Consider the following 13,620-nt stretch of genomic DNA (forward strand, 5'->3'; position numbering starts at 1 on the left):
AAAGGCCTGGGGAACGATGCCATGAACAAGGCGTTGAGTCAAATCTCTAAATTGCCCTTCACACAAAATATAGAAAGCGCGAGTCTTCCTCGGCGATTCCATCAACCCACGTTCACCATTTATAATGGTCGAACAGATCCGGTGGAACATGTCAGTCACTTCAATCAGAGGATGGCTGTCCATTCCAAAGATGAGGCTTTGATATGTAAGGTCTTTCCATCTTGTTTGGGCCTCGTGGCGATGAGGTGGTTCAATGGTTTAAGGGCGAATTCCATTGACTCCTTTAAGAAGCTCACCTGGGCTTTGGCGCTCGCTTTATCACTTGTAGTAGGGTTCCTCTGCCTTTAGGTTCCTTATTATCTTTGTCCATACGGGAGAGAGAGACTCTGAAGGCCTACTCGGATAGCTACTGAGAGATGTTTAACGAAATAGAAGGAGACTATGAAGATGTGGTCATTAGTACTTTCAAGGCTGGCCTCCTAGTCGAGCATGATTTGAGGAAATCTCTAACTGGTAAGCCTATTACCAGTGTGCGTCAACTTATGGATCGGATTGACAAATACAAAAGAGTAGAAGAAAACCAACTGCAGGGGAAAGGAAAGGCCAAGGTGATCCTCCAGGAGAGGAGAGATTTCAGGTCGGACTGTTTCAATAATAATCGACCTCGGAAAGACTTTGTTGGGCAGCCAGGATCTACCAACACCCAGGTGATTAATGCTGTGTTTCGAGAACCAGTACAACAGGTGTTGGAGAAGATTAAAAACGAGTCATTCTTTAAATGGCCGAACAAGATGGTAGGAGATCCTATGAGGTGTAATCAAAACCTTTACTGCCAGTATCATCAAGACCATGGACACACTACCGAGAATTGCAGAAACTTGTGAGACCATCTAGACCAACTAGTATGGAAAGGGAAATTAAAGCAACTCTTGCATCATTCTAGTGGCCGAGGAAGCCAAACGGGTTCGGAGCTTCGGGGAGATGCTTCTTCAAGACTCCCTCTTGGCATGATAATTTTCATATTTGTTGCCCCAAGGAGGACCAAATCCTGTCCCTCTAGAGTAATGTCAGTATCCCGTTACCTAGCTGAGGAATTCAGTTCAATGCCGAAGTGAGCCAAGATGGGCATCCCATTGGTGTTAGGTTTTTCAGATGAGGACAAACTTAGAACCATACAGCCTCATGGTGATGCTTTGGTAGTTACCCTTAGAATTGGTGGGTACGATGTAAAAAGAGTGATGATTGACCAAGGTAGCAGAGCTGAGATAATGTATCCTGACCTATATAAACGGCTAAATTTGAAACTTGAGGACCTAACAGCCTATAGTTCTCCTCTGGTGAGTTTTAAAGGTAAAATGGTCATTTCGAAAGGTTAGATTAGATTACCTGTGCAGACTGGCCCGGATGTGGTGGAGGTGGATTTCATTGTTGTAGATACTTTCTCTCCATATACTGCCATTATGGGCTAACCCTGGCTTCATACCTTAAGAACTGTTTCCTCCACTCTTCACCAAAAGGTGAAATATCCCTCTGGAGGCCAGGTTTTGAAAATATTAGGAAGTCAATGCCTGGTAGCGGCCATCCAATATCAGCCTAAGGCTGAAATCTCGGCCACTACTGATAATGGTTTATAGCAATTAGAAACTTCGGCGTTGCCCTTCAATGGACCAGCCGATGAAGCAAAATGTGAAGATCTAGAAAGGGTAATTGTTGGCAATGATCCGGAGAAGTTCTTTCAGATTGAAGGTCAACTGCCTCTGCAGGAGAGGGAGCAATTGGTTGAATTTCTTAGAAAAAATATTGATGTGTTCGCGTGGAATGCGTATGAAGCCCCGGGTGTAGATCCAAGTTTCATTTGTCATCAATTGAATGTTAACCCTTCCATCACTCCAAAGAAACAACCACCTCGGTGTCCATCCAAAGAGCATGTCGAAGCCATCAAAAATGAGGTAACAAAGCTCAAACAGGCAGGGGCTATCAAAGAAGTTTTCTATCCTCAGTGGTTAGCTAACACGGTGGTGGTGAAAAAGAAAACTAGGAAATGACGTGTGTGTGTGGACTTCACAGACCTCAATAAGGTTTGTCCCAAAGATCCTTTCCCTATGCCCCGGATAGATCAGTTAGTGGATGCAACGGTAGGCCATCCTCGAATGAGTTTCTTGGATGCTTTTCAAGGATATCACCAGATACCGTTAGTGTTAGATGATTAGGAGAAAACAGCTTTTGTCACTCCCACTGGAAACTATCATTACAAAGTGATGCCCTTTGGATTGAAAAATGCAGGGTCTACTTATCAACGGATGATGACTAAAATGTTTGAACCACGGTTGGGCAGGAGCATCGAAGTCTATATTGATGATATAGTTGTAAAGAGCAAAGTAGTGTCCGAGCATGTGGGGGACCTCACAAACATTTTTTGAAGTTCTGAGGAAGCATAAGTTGCGTCTGAATGCATCCAAGTGTTCGTTTGGTGTAGGTTCGGTAAAGTTCTTGGGTTACATGGTGACTCACAGGGGAATCGAGGTGAACATAGATCAGATTAAGGCCATTAACGGCTTGCAAGCACCTCAGAATCCCAAGGAGGTCCAGAAACTGACCAAGATGACTGCTGCTTTGAATAGATTTATATCCAGGTCAGCAAATAGGTGCATACCCTTTTTCCTTTTGCTGCATAAATGGAAGGGATTTGAATGGATCGAGGAGTGTGCTGTAGCATTTCAACAGCTTAAAAAGTACCTATCTCGGCCGCCCATCATGTCCAGTCTTGAGGTGGATGAGGTTCTGTTTGCCTACTTAGCGGTAGCCTCTCATGTAGTAAGTTTTGTTTTGATACAAGTAGACAGTGGCATACAACGACCAGTGTATTACGTAAGCAAGTCACTTCACAAAGCCGAGGTGCGGTATTTACCATTGGAAAAGGCCATCTTGGCGGTAGTGCATGCTACACGAAAACTCCCCCATTATTTCCAAGCACACATCGTGGTTGTCTTAACTCAATTTTCGCTCAAGTCGATACTTCGGAGCGTGGATTATACCGGAAGGATTGCCAAATGGGGCACGATTTTAGGAGCTTTTGATATCAAGTATATGCCTCATACCTTTGTAAAAGGCCAGGTCCTCGCCGACCTGGTAGTTGAATTTGCTGAACTTCCTGAAGAAGTAGGAGTAAAGCAGCATGGCATGGATGAAAAATCATTTGGTCTGATCTCCACACAAGACCCCTCATCCTGGAAAGTATATGTGGATGGGGCAGCAAACCAACGGGGATCAAGAGTGGGGCTGGTTTTAGTATCTCCTGAGAAGATCACTGTTGAAAAATCATCGAGGTTAGGGTTCTCGGCTACAAACAACGAAGCAGAATATGAAGCTTTGTTGATGGGAATGGCGATGGTCTAGAAAATGGGTGGAAAGGCAGTAGAAATGTTCTCAAATTCAAGACTGGTCATAGGCCAAGTAAAAGGAGAATTAGAAGCTCGGGATGCAAGGATGCAGGAATATTTGGCTCAAGTTAGGCGTATACAAACAAAATTTGAATTCTTCGACCTATCGCATATCCCTAGAAGTGGAAACACCCATGCAAATTCCTTAGCTACCCTTGCCACTTCCTCAACGCAGAATTTGCCCCGAGTGATACTTGTCGAAGACCTATGCACCCTACCCAATAAAGAGAGACTTGCTCTAGGTCCATCAAATCAAGTTAGGGCCGAGTTGGATGGATCCTATACTGTTATTCCTTAAAAGGGATATATTGCCTGAGGAGAAGTTAGAGGCTGAGAAAGTACGAAGGAAAGCTCCTCAGTTTTGGCTGTCTGAGGATAAAAAATTGTATAAACATTCTTTTTCTGGACCATATCTGCTTTGTGTACACCCTGAGGCATCAGAATTACTCTTAGAAGAACTACATGAAGGAATTTGTGGAAGTCACACATGAGGAAGATCTTTATCCCACTGGACCATTACTCAAGGATATTGATGGCTGGGCATGCAAAAGGAAACACAAGAATATGTTAGAAAATGTGATCAGTGTCAAAGATTCGCGCCAAACATTCATCAGCCTGGAGGAGTTCTTAATCCTCTTTCCAGCCCTTAACCTTTTGCTCAATGGGGTTTGGATATTGTAGGTCCTTTCCCTAAGGCACTAGGAAATAAAAAGTATCTGCTAGTCGGTACAGACTATTTCACCAAATGGGTCGAAGCTGAACCTTTGACTAATATCAGAGATGTGGATGTCAAGAGATTTATCTGGAAGAATATCGTTACTCGATTCAGGGTTCCCCATACCCTCATCTCAGACAATGGCCTTCAATTTGATAGCAAAATTTTCAGGAAGTACTGTTGTGATCTTGGGATAAAGAATAGATATTCCACTCTAGCCTATTCACAAGGAAATGGGCAAGCTGAAGCTGTCAATAAGGTTATAGTGAGCAGACTTAAAAAGAGGCTGGATGATGCGAAGGGAAGATGGGTGGAGGAATTACCACATGCTCTTTGGACGTATTGAACAACACCTCGCCGGTCAACTGGAGAAACCCCTTTTTCAATGACGTATGGGGCCGAGGCTATAATTCCTCTGGAAATTGGTTTCCCAACACTGAGAACAAATGCATTTACCTCGGACAACAATGATGGGTTGCTAGAAAAGAGTCTAGATTTGATCGAAGAGCGAAGAGAGAATGCAGTGGTCCAACTGGGCTACTACCAGCACAAGCTCAAGCAAGGTTATGATACCAACGTAAGGCTAAGACCGTTAGCCCCAGGAGATTTGGTATTGAGAAAAGTTTTGAGCACTACCAGGAATCCAGCCTGGGGAAAGTTAGGGCCTAATTGAGAAGGACCATATCGCATCACTTCGATGGCAGGAATAGGTGCGTACTATTTGGAGGATCTAGATGAAAAAACTGTACTCCACCTTTGGAATGTAAACAACCTAAAGAGGTATTATTATTATTAATAAAAACAGTCCTGTTTAGTTTTTCTTTAAATCATTCCAATAATGTATTATGAGTTTCCCCATCTATTGAAGTATTAAACAGAAATTAAGTCATGTCAGGTTTCTCAGACCACAGACTTAGTGGAAATTAATACCCTTTGACATCTATTGAAGTATTAAATAGAAATTAAGTCATGTCAGGCTCATCGGACCACGAACTTAGTGGAAATTAATACCCTTTGACATCTATTGAAGTATTAAATAGAACCTAAGTCATGTCAGGCTCCTCGGACCACAAACTTAGTGGAAATTAATACCCTTTGACATCTATTGAAGTATTAAACAGAAACTAAGTCATGTCAGGCTCCTCGGACCACAGACTTAGTGGAAATTAATACCCTTTGACATCTATTGAAGTATTAAATAGAAACTAAGTCATGTCAGGCTCCTCGGATCACAGACTTAGTGGAAATTAATACCCTTTGACATCTATTGAAGTATTAAACAGAAACTAAGTCATGTCAGGCTCCTCGGACCACAGACTTAGTGGAAATTAATACCCTTTGACATCTATTGAAGTATTAAACAGAAATTAGGTCATGTCAGACTCCTCGGATCACAAACTTAGTGGAAATTAATACCCTTTGACATCTATTGAGGTATTAAACAGAAACTACGTCATGTCAGGCTCCTCGGACCACAGACTTAGTGGAAATTAATACCCTTTGACATCTATTGACGTATTAAACAGAAACTAAGTCATGTCAGGTTCCTCGGACCACAGACTTAGTGGAAATTAATACCCTTTGACATCTATTGAAGTATTAAACGAAAACTAAGTCATGTCAGGTTCCACGGACCACAGACTTAGTGGAAACTAATATCCTTTGACATCTATTGAAGTATTAAATAGAAACTAAGTCATGTCAAGCTCCTCAGATCACAGACTTAGTGGAAATTAATACCCTTTGACATCTATTGAAGTATTAAACAGAAACTAAGTCATGTCAGGCTCCTCGGATCACAGACTTAGTGGAAATTAATATCCTTTGACATCTATTGAAGTATTAAACAGAAACTAAGTCATGTCAGGCTCCTCGGACCACAGACTTAGTGGAAATTAATATCCTTTGACATCTATTGAAGTATTAAACAGAAACTAAGTCATGTCAGGTTCCTCGGACCACAAACTTAAATGAAATTAATATTCTTTGACATCTATTGAAGTATTAAACAGAAACTAAGTCATGTTAGGTGCCTCGGACCGCAGACTTAGTGGAAATTAATACACTATGGTACCTATCAATGTGTTAGTCAAAAATTAACTCAAGCATTTAAAACAAATAAACACCTAATTCTCTCTCTCGGATCATAAGGTTTGTTATCACCTAGTAAAGATGTAAACTGAAGTAAGCCCATGAGCATCACTTAAAGCATTTTAGGGTGTCTTGGACTTGGCTGTTATTTGGTCAAACATTGGAACTTTTTCTTAAAGTTAAACTTGTTAGAATTGATAGATTCAAAGTGTGTCTTAATAGTACTACTGATTCAATAGTTTTGATCCACTCTGATTACCAATTAAAAATATGTGTAAACTTTGTTTTTCTCTTGTGTAAGCAACCTTATGCTTTCATGGTTCAAACAAAGGACAATTAAAACGAAAATTACATAAATGAACAAATTAACTCATACAAATTTGAGAAAGTAAAAATGCATATTTCATTAAAACATGTCTTGGAAGAAAGAAATTCCATTACAGAAATTATAACTACATTACAAAAATAAAGATTCATTGTTTCAATTTTATCTGAAGCTTGTCTTTGGAAGTCTTGCTATCTGGTTTAGTTGCTTCAGTAGGAATCGTTTTTTCTTTCTCTTTGGAGGCCCACTTGGCAGGCATGGTCATTGAAGCTAAGGCCTGTTCAAAACCTTGGGAAGCTGCCCCATCTTGTGGAACCTCTACGGCCTTGTCCAAGGATGTTTCCTTTGAAACTTCAGGTTCCTTTGTTGGCTCTTACTGATCGGGAGGAAGAGGATCCTGAGGCTGTGTTTCTTTGACCGGGTCAGCAATTGTAGAGGCCACTTCACCTTGGGTGGAAGAAGAATTTGAGGCTCGTATGGCTGGTGGAAAGTAGATATTTTCTGGTCTTCTCAGCTCAGAAGAATCCTCAACCCCGGCTGGGTTGAGGGCTTCTTCCCAAGTCTGAGCACAGTAGGTTCGACACAAGGCAAGGACCTCTACTCGAAGGGCATCCTCAGTCTCGGCTACATCGACGTCATAACCATGCTGTTCAGCCTCGTCCCGAGCCTTCTCGGCCTATATTTTTGCCTTCTCGGCCTTTATTTTTGCCTTCTCGACCTCAGCTTTCAATTTCTCATCTTGGTCTTTAAGCTTCTGGGCTTTTTCTAGTTTCTTTCGGAGGGCGGTTATTTACTCTTTGGAAGAAGCCAGCTGATCATTGGCATCACACAGGCGCTGCTTCTGATCCTCGGCCTGCCTTTGTGTGCTCTCCAGAGCCGAGTCAGCATTCTTCCTGACCCTTTCTTCCTCAATCAGCTTATTCCTTAGATCTTTGTTGCTTTGATCAGCAATGTTGAATGACTGCACAGCTGCTACGTGCCTTTTCTTCTTGTCGTCCAACTGCTGATAGCAAGAGTTGGTTATCTCCTCAACCCTGAAAGTGGGTTGGACAGCCTAAAAGAAAAGGGTTAGTAACATAACAAATAACAATAAAGATAAAATAAATAAATATATAAATAAATAAATAAATAAAAAAGATAGCATCATACCATGCCCAAATATCTTTTGAGGTTAAAGAAAACCTCATTCTTCCTGATATTCCGCAGCTTGGCCATATCAGTAGGGAGTAACAGAGCCCCTTCCAAAGCTGAGGCAACATGGCATCCAATACCCTCATTGAAATCTTTGAGTGATGCATCATCCCTTAAGGGTTCACCATTGAGCATAGGTGTTGGAAGCCAAGCTTGAGGCTCTGGAGGCTGATTATCTCCCTTTCTCCACACCTCCCTGCGATATCTGGCCAGTCTTTTGATGCTTTGTAGCTCTCTGGGTCTCGTCTTCATGAGCAGGATGAGACCTCCCGGCATCCACTACATCTTTTCCCTTCTGCTCTCTCTTCCTTTTCGGATCAGCAGGTTCAGGTCTAGATGGCAGAGATGGCTGAGGAGGAGGAAGAGAAGATTTGGGAGGAGGATGAGGAAGTTTGGGCTGTGTGGATTTCCCCGGTGCACCTTTTCCCGGCTGAGATTCTATTAAGTCCATCAAACTCCTTTGGGATTTCCTCTGGATACCCATTTCGTCCGGAGTGATGACGTCTGCTTGATGCTGAAAGTCAATGTTAGCCGATGTACTCTCGGGGGATAGAGATTGGTTGAATACCTCAAATTCATCCGAGGAGTTTGACAAATCTACAATCCCTTCTGGACTTTCTTCTTCTTCTTTTTCTTTTTCTTCTTCCTCTTCCTCAAGAATGAGTTGGGATGAAGATGCACCTACTGAAGGGGTGGCCACAAAGAATGGTTAAGTAAGGGGTGTACCTTCAAGAATTGGAATACCCTCTGGAACGATGAATCCTTCGTAGGCAACACTAATACGATGGAGCCGAGGATCGTTGGCTTTTATCACACACTTGGGGGCTTGAAATGCAAGAGAAATGGGTGTGTACCCAAGGATTAGGTGCGCCGCTCGCAATTGACCATCGGCTTCATTCACAAACACCTTGGATTGTAAAATTCTATCTAAGCTCACTTTGTTGACTAAGCTGAGCTGAGGTTTGGTAGTTCTTCTGTCTGTAAAATCATTAAAATGGAAGAAAATTTTGTTAGAAGCAGAGATAGCGGGAAATAAAAGAGAAATATAAACCAAGAGGCATAAATTTACGACTATACCCCCACTTAATTTTCCCTCCTTAGTCGGACAGGGTAGGCCATTGTGCCATTCCCCAGAAAAGATTAAAAAATTCCTCCTTTAGCCCTTTGTTTGATGTTAGGAGGCATTGGATTAACCTTACTTCGGGATACCTTGATTTAAGGTAATATCCCTGCCTCGTCAAGTGGTGCAGGTTATACACCCAGTTCACATCATGGTGGGTCAAATTCAAATTCATTATCTCATTTAGGACTTCTATACTCCCTAATACCCTAAACAAATTTGGGGCGCATTGTCTGGGAGATAGTCTAAAGAACCTAAGATAGTTCCTCGTGATGGTACTCATGGGAATGGTCATCCCTCCCTCTATGAAGGCGATCATTGGGATGACCACCTCTCCTGTCTTCCTAGCATCTAACCATTCCCTCTAAGCAGTGTATCTCATGCCCACTATTGGTGGAATCTTGTACTTGGCCCTAAACCTTTATTTATCCTCCTCAGATTCAGCTAAATGCTTAAACTTACCCATTTTCTAAGAAGTTTTGGAGAAAAATTAACAAGCTTGAAACGAAAACTAAGAGGGTTCAAGGAAACTTACAAGTTTAAGGAAACTTACAAGTTTGAAAAGAAGGTCCTCGGACAAATTTTTAGTATTTGTAGACGCATAGGGAAGTGAGAGAGTGTGACAAGTTCAGTGTATGAGCTTTAGGACTGTGTGATTATTGAAAGTAGGAAAATGAATTGATTTGAAAAGCTATTTATAGTGTCACAGAAATTACAAGCGGGAAAAATCCCGCTCGTAAACCTAGGAAAATCCTCCACCGTTGGATTTACCTCCAGCTGTTGAACATGGGGGACAAGGGTGCCGCTAAAATTTAATGATGGCATGCTTTGGACGCCGAAGCGTCACGAGCGTGCCTTGAGCAGGTAAAAAGGCATTTGGGTGTTCGGGTAGACAGGGTATAACCATAAACGGGATGGGCTGAGGATATCAAAATCCTCATTTCCTCCCAAGGAGTCGAAAAGCAAGATTTTGAGGGCCAGTTAGCCAGAGGGTCCAATCCAAATTGTACAAATTGGGCCTATGGCCCAATCCAAGGATATTAACTAATCCGAGGATGGTCAAATAAGGTTATTATGGGAATGGTGAAAGAAGAAGAAATAAGTGTTATATATGATAGACCAAGATATGTCCGAGAAGAAAAGTCATCTCGGAAACAGTGATCCGAGGTCAGTAAGAATGTCTTATTATCCTGAACATCCTTCAAAGTTGCATTACAATTAGAAGTCGAACATTGGATAAGGGAGAAGTCAAGGGAGGCAACAAATATCGCCAAAAGCTGCTACCTCCACATTAAATGCATCCCAGCTAACTCTCTAACCACATTAATGTGGAGGTAATACCTGAACAATGGATAAGCAGCCTTACAGCTGCTAGTTGAAGGTTCTTGGAGGTGTTGGATGGGACAAGAACAGTGGCGACTTCAGGAATATTTTTCAGGGTGTTCCTGTTCTGGGTGGGCTTGCTCTATTACAATTTTTTTTTTTCTTTAGATTCTCTATTACAATTTTTTCTTTTTTAGATTTTAGTTTTTTTTTTTTTTTTTTTTTTTTTAGCTTTTTCGTTTTGCTTGAAAGCAATGTTATGAATACTGTTTTGGACACTGTTTCGATTTGTTTAGTGGAACGGAATATTTCGGTACTGATCTATTTCGACGTACCATTTTAGGGTATTTCGGGGTTTCTAAAAAAAATTAAAAATAATATATATTTATATTTATATTTTCTTATACAATATAAAATTATTGATCCAAATAAGTAAACCTCAAATAAAACAAATCATTTAGTTTTTCTTTTTTGACACTCAGATCATTTAGTTATTACATAACAATTACTATTTTATAATATTAAAACATAAATATGTAATTAAATAATAAAAAACAACAACCAAAAATAGTACAATAAGAAGAAGAAGTAGGGGCGACCTTTGCGATGGGCTGGATTTGTTTTTTAGGCATTCGATGCAGGTAATGACATGTTGTGTTGACGAGTTTGTCCGTTTAGGGATTTTTCTTTTTTTCTTCTAAAAATTGGTATCGGCCGAAATGTAACAAATAATCCACCAAAATTTAATTTTGAGAAATGATATGTCCATGGCATTTTCACAAAATTTTTACAATAAATCCTAAGTGGTAGATTGTTACTGGTTATTATTGTTGTCATAAAAAAGTAATCTTAGTGCTAGGTTCAAATTTGAACTAATAACAACTAACCAATTGTGATTTGTTATGAAAATATTGTAAAAATGTTGTGAACATAGCATCTCTCTTTAATTTTATTGGCATAAAAAAATTTTGAGGGTGTTCCTATTTTTTTTAAGGGTAGATAAATAAAAAATATTTAATTATTACATATAATTTATTTTTTTTTTCAGGTCAGGGTGGTCCTAGAATTACCCTGACCTCTATGTGGCGCCGCCACTAGACAAGAAGGAATTCCTATAAACTGACTTGCACGTGTATGATAAGGATGATACCAAAATTACAGTATATAGCATGGAGAAGTGGCCTAAAAAAGAGGGATCAAGAAGTCAAGAAATTTTGGTAATAATCCTTTGAGCTCTTGTAACATTGATAATCAACTGGATATTATACTATAGATCCTCGGACAGTGCTGAGAACAAATTTCCTCATTTTACTTGTGTTTGATTCTCTTAAATAAACACCTGTTATTGTCTTTCTTACCAAAGAGAACTAGTTCTTTTACCCACGCTCTACAAATTCATTGTTTGGGCTTATTGGGCTAAAATCCAATCCTCCTATATTGGGCCCAATCTAAATTCCGCCCTTACAATTTTAATATTATTTTCTTAGCCATTTCATCTTTAGTGGGACAATTGTACAAATCGTTTGCCACGTAGACATCTTCTGTTAGTGAGTTAACGGTAAAGACCAAATTCACAGCAAGTTGAAAATAATAAGGACCAAATTGATTGCTACCAAAATATAAAGACCAAATTGACTGTGACCCCAAAATGTAGGGACCAAAATATCATTTTCGCCTTCTTTTATTTGAGCAAGTTCACAATTATTTGGTAGGTTGTTATTGGTATTCATATAATTTTGTTATTGATGCTACCTTCTTATCCACCATTTTTTAACTCATTACCTAAAATAACTGTCAAAGTTAGTATGAATTATAATAATAAATATGATTAAAGGACTTAAACATTTATGTGATTATGACATATTGATTTATAAGTTTCATTTAGTAAATTTTGGGGGCTTTGTGTTAATGTATTCAAGTCTATACGTACAGGTTAAAGGAGAAATTTAATAGTTTAAAAAGAGAGGAGAAATTTAATAAGTCCAATTATGTCGAGAAATAGCATAAATAATATTTCTTGAGTGGATATTGTGCTAAATTTAAGGAGTTGTGTTACATACACAACAAATTATCATAATATTTTCACAATAAGTTTTTTTTTTTTTTTTTTTAACAAGATAGAATCTCTACTCTAATCTAATCTAAGAGTATATGTGTGTGAAGCTCCCTCCTGGAAACTTGAACCCTATCTCTTACTCTCTACACCCCATAAACACTTATACTTGTAGAGTGACCATTGCACTAAGAGTGTGTGGTGGTTCACAATAAGCTAAGTATTAGTTCTTAATGTGTCAAAATAAAGTAATTAAGTATTAAATTATGGATCTTGAGCTTTTGCACTCACTTGTTATTTCTTCCAACTCTATTTCCTCAATATTCTATGAATTTTACATTTTTATTCCTTATCTCAATAATCATTTGATATTTTTTTCCATATTCACAATTCGCCCATAGCAATTTGTAAGTTGTGGAATTGTATACTCACATAAACCCACTATTTTTGTTCTACCATTTACAACTATTTACAACTTGGCATATAATTGAATTGTGGTCAAAATAGTGGTGGTAGTTACTCTTTTACAAATAATCTCAACATCTATTAACAAAAAATTCCAATTTTCTAATTATAATATTATTTTATATTACTATGGCTTACTAAAAAAAAGTATTATATTTCTGTAATTATTATGACTCCTTTAGAGTAACAGCATCAATATGTCTAAAAGATTTCGTTTATTTTACACACAAAAAACTTACTTTTTCTATTTTACACCATCACTTTTACAAAATATTCACATCAGTTTATGTATTATACACACTTTTTTATTAAAATAATTTTTTTCCTCACTGTTTCTATTATTTCCCACCTACCCCCACCTAACACTTTTTTTTTCCCCTGAGAATCTGAATACACTCCCTTCTTTTTCTTCTTGTCCTTATCTCTATCTCCGCCTCTCTTTCTTCTCCTTCATTTTTTTTTCTTCTTTTACAATTTAGGTTTTATACTTTTATTATAGATGATGATTTTGAGTTGGGTTTGATTAAGGGCAGATTTAGGGCGGAGAAAACAAAATTTCGGTTTGGGTTTTTCTTTCCTCTTCTTCAGCATCTTCTTCTTTCTTTCTTCTTCTTCTCCTTCTTCTTTTTTCAATTTTGCTTTGATTATTTATATGAATTTGTATATGGGTTTGATGAATTTGGATCTAGATTTAGAATGATTTTGATGTCTTTGTGGTGTGTTTGTGTTGTTGTGGTGGTGGTTGGCGGTACTAAGTTGCAGTGGTGGTGGTTAGCGGTGCAGGGTTGTTGTGATAGTCGGCTTCTTCTTCTTCTTCTTGGCATTGAAGAGTGGGTGAGAGAGAGTCTAACAAGGCAAGAGAGAGGAGAGAGGAAAAAAATATAAAATAATAAATAT

The 13,620-nt window shown here is 39.1% G+C and overlaps 1 protein-coding gene across 1 annotated transcript; it reads left to right on the forward strand.

Annotated features, from left to right (window-relative positions):
• Positions 1-416: 416 nt before the first annotated feature.
• On the forward strand, positions 417-884 carry LOC115973881. The gene has a single exon (XM_031094123.1). It carries the CDS (start codon positions 417-419, stop codon positions 882-884), a length of 468 nt encoding a protein of 155 aa, XP_030949983.1.
• The last annotated feature ends 12,736 nt before the right edge of the window (positions 885-13,620 follow it).

The sequence above is a fragment of the Quercus lobata genome, chromosome 2 (assembly GCF_001633185.2).
Source record: "Quercus lobata isolate SW786 chromosome 2, ValleyOak3.0 Primary Assembly, whole genome shotgun sequence".
NCBI classification, from domain to species: domain Eukaryota; kingdom Viridiplantae; phylum Streptophyta; class Magnoliopsida; order Fagales; family Fagaceae; genus Quercus; species Quercus lobata.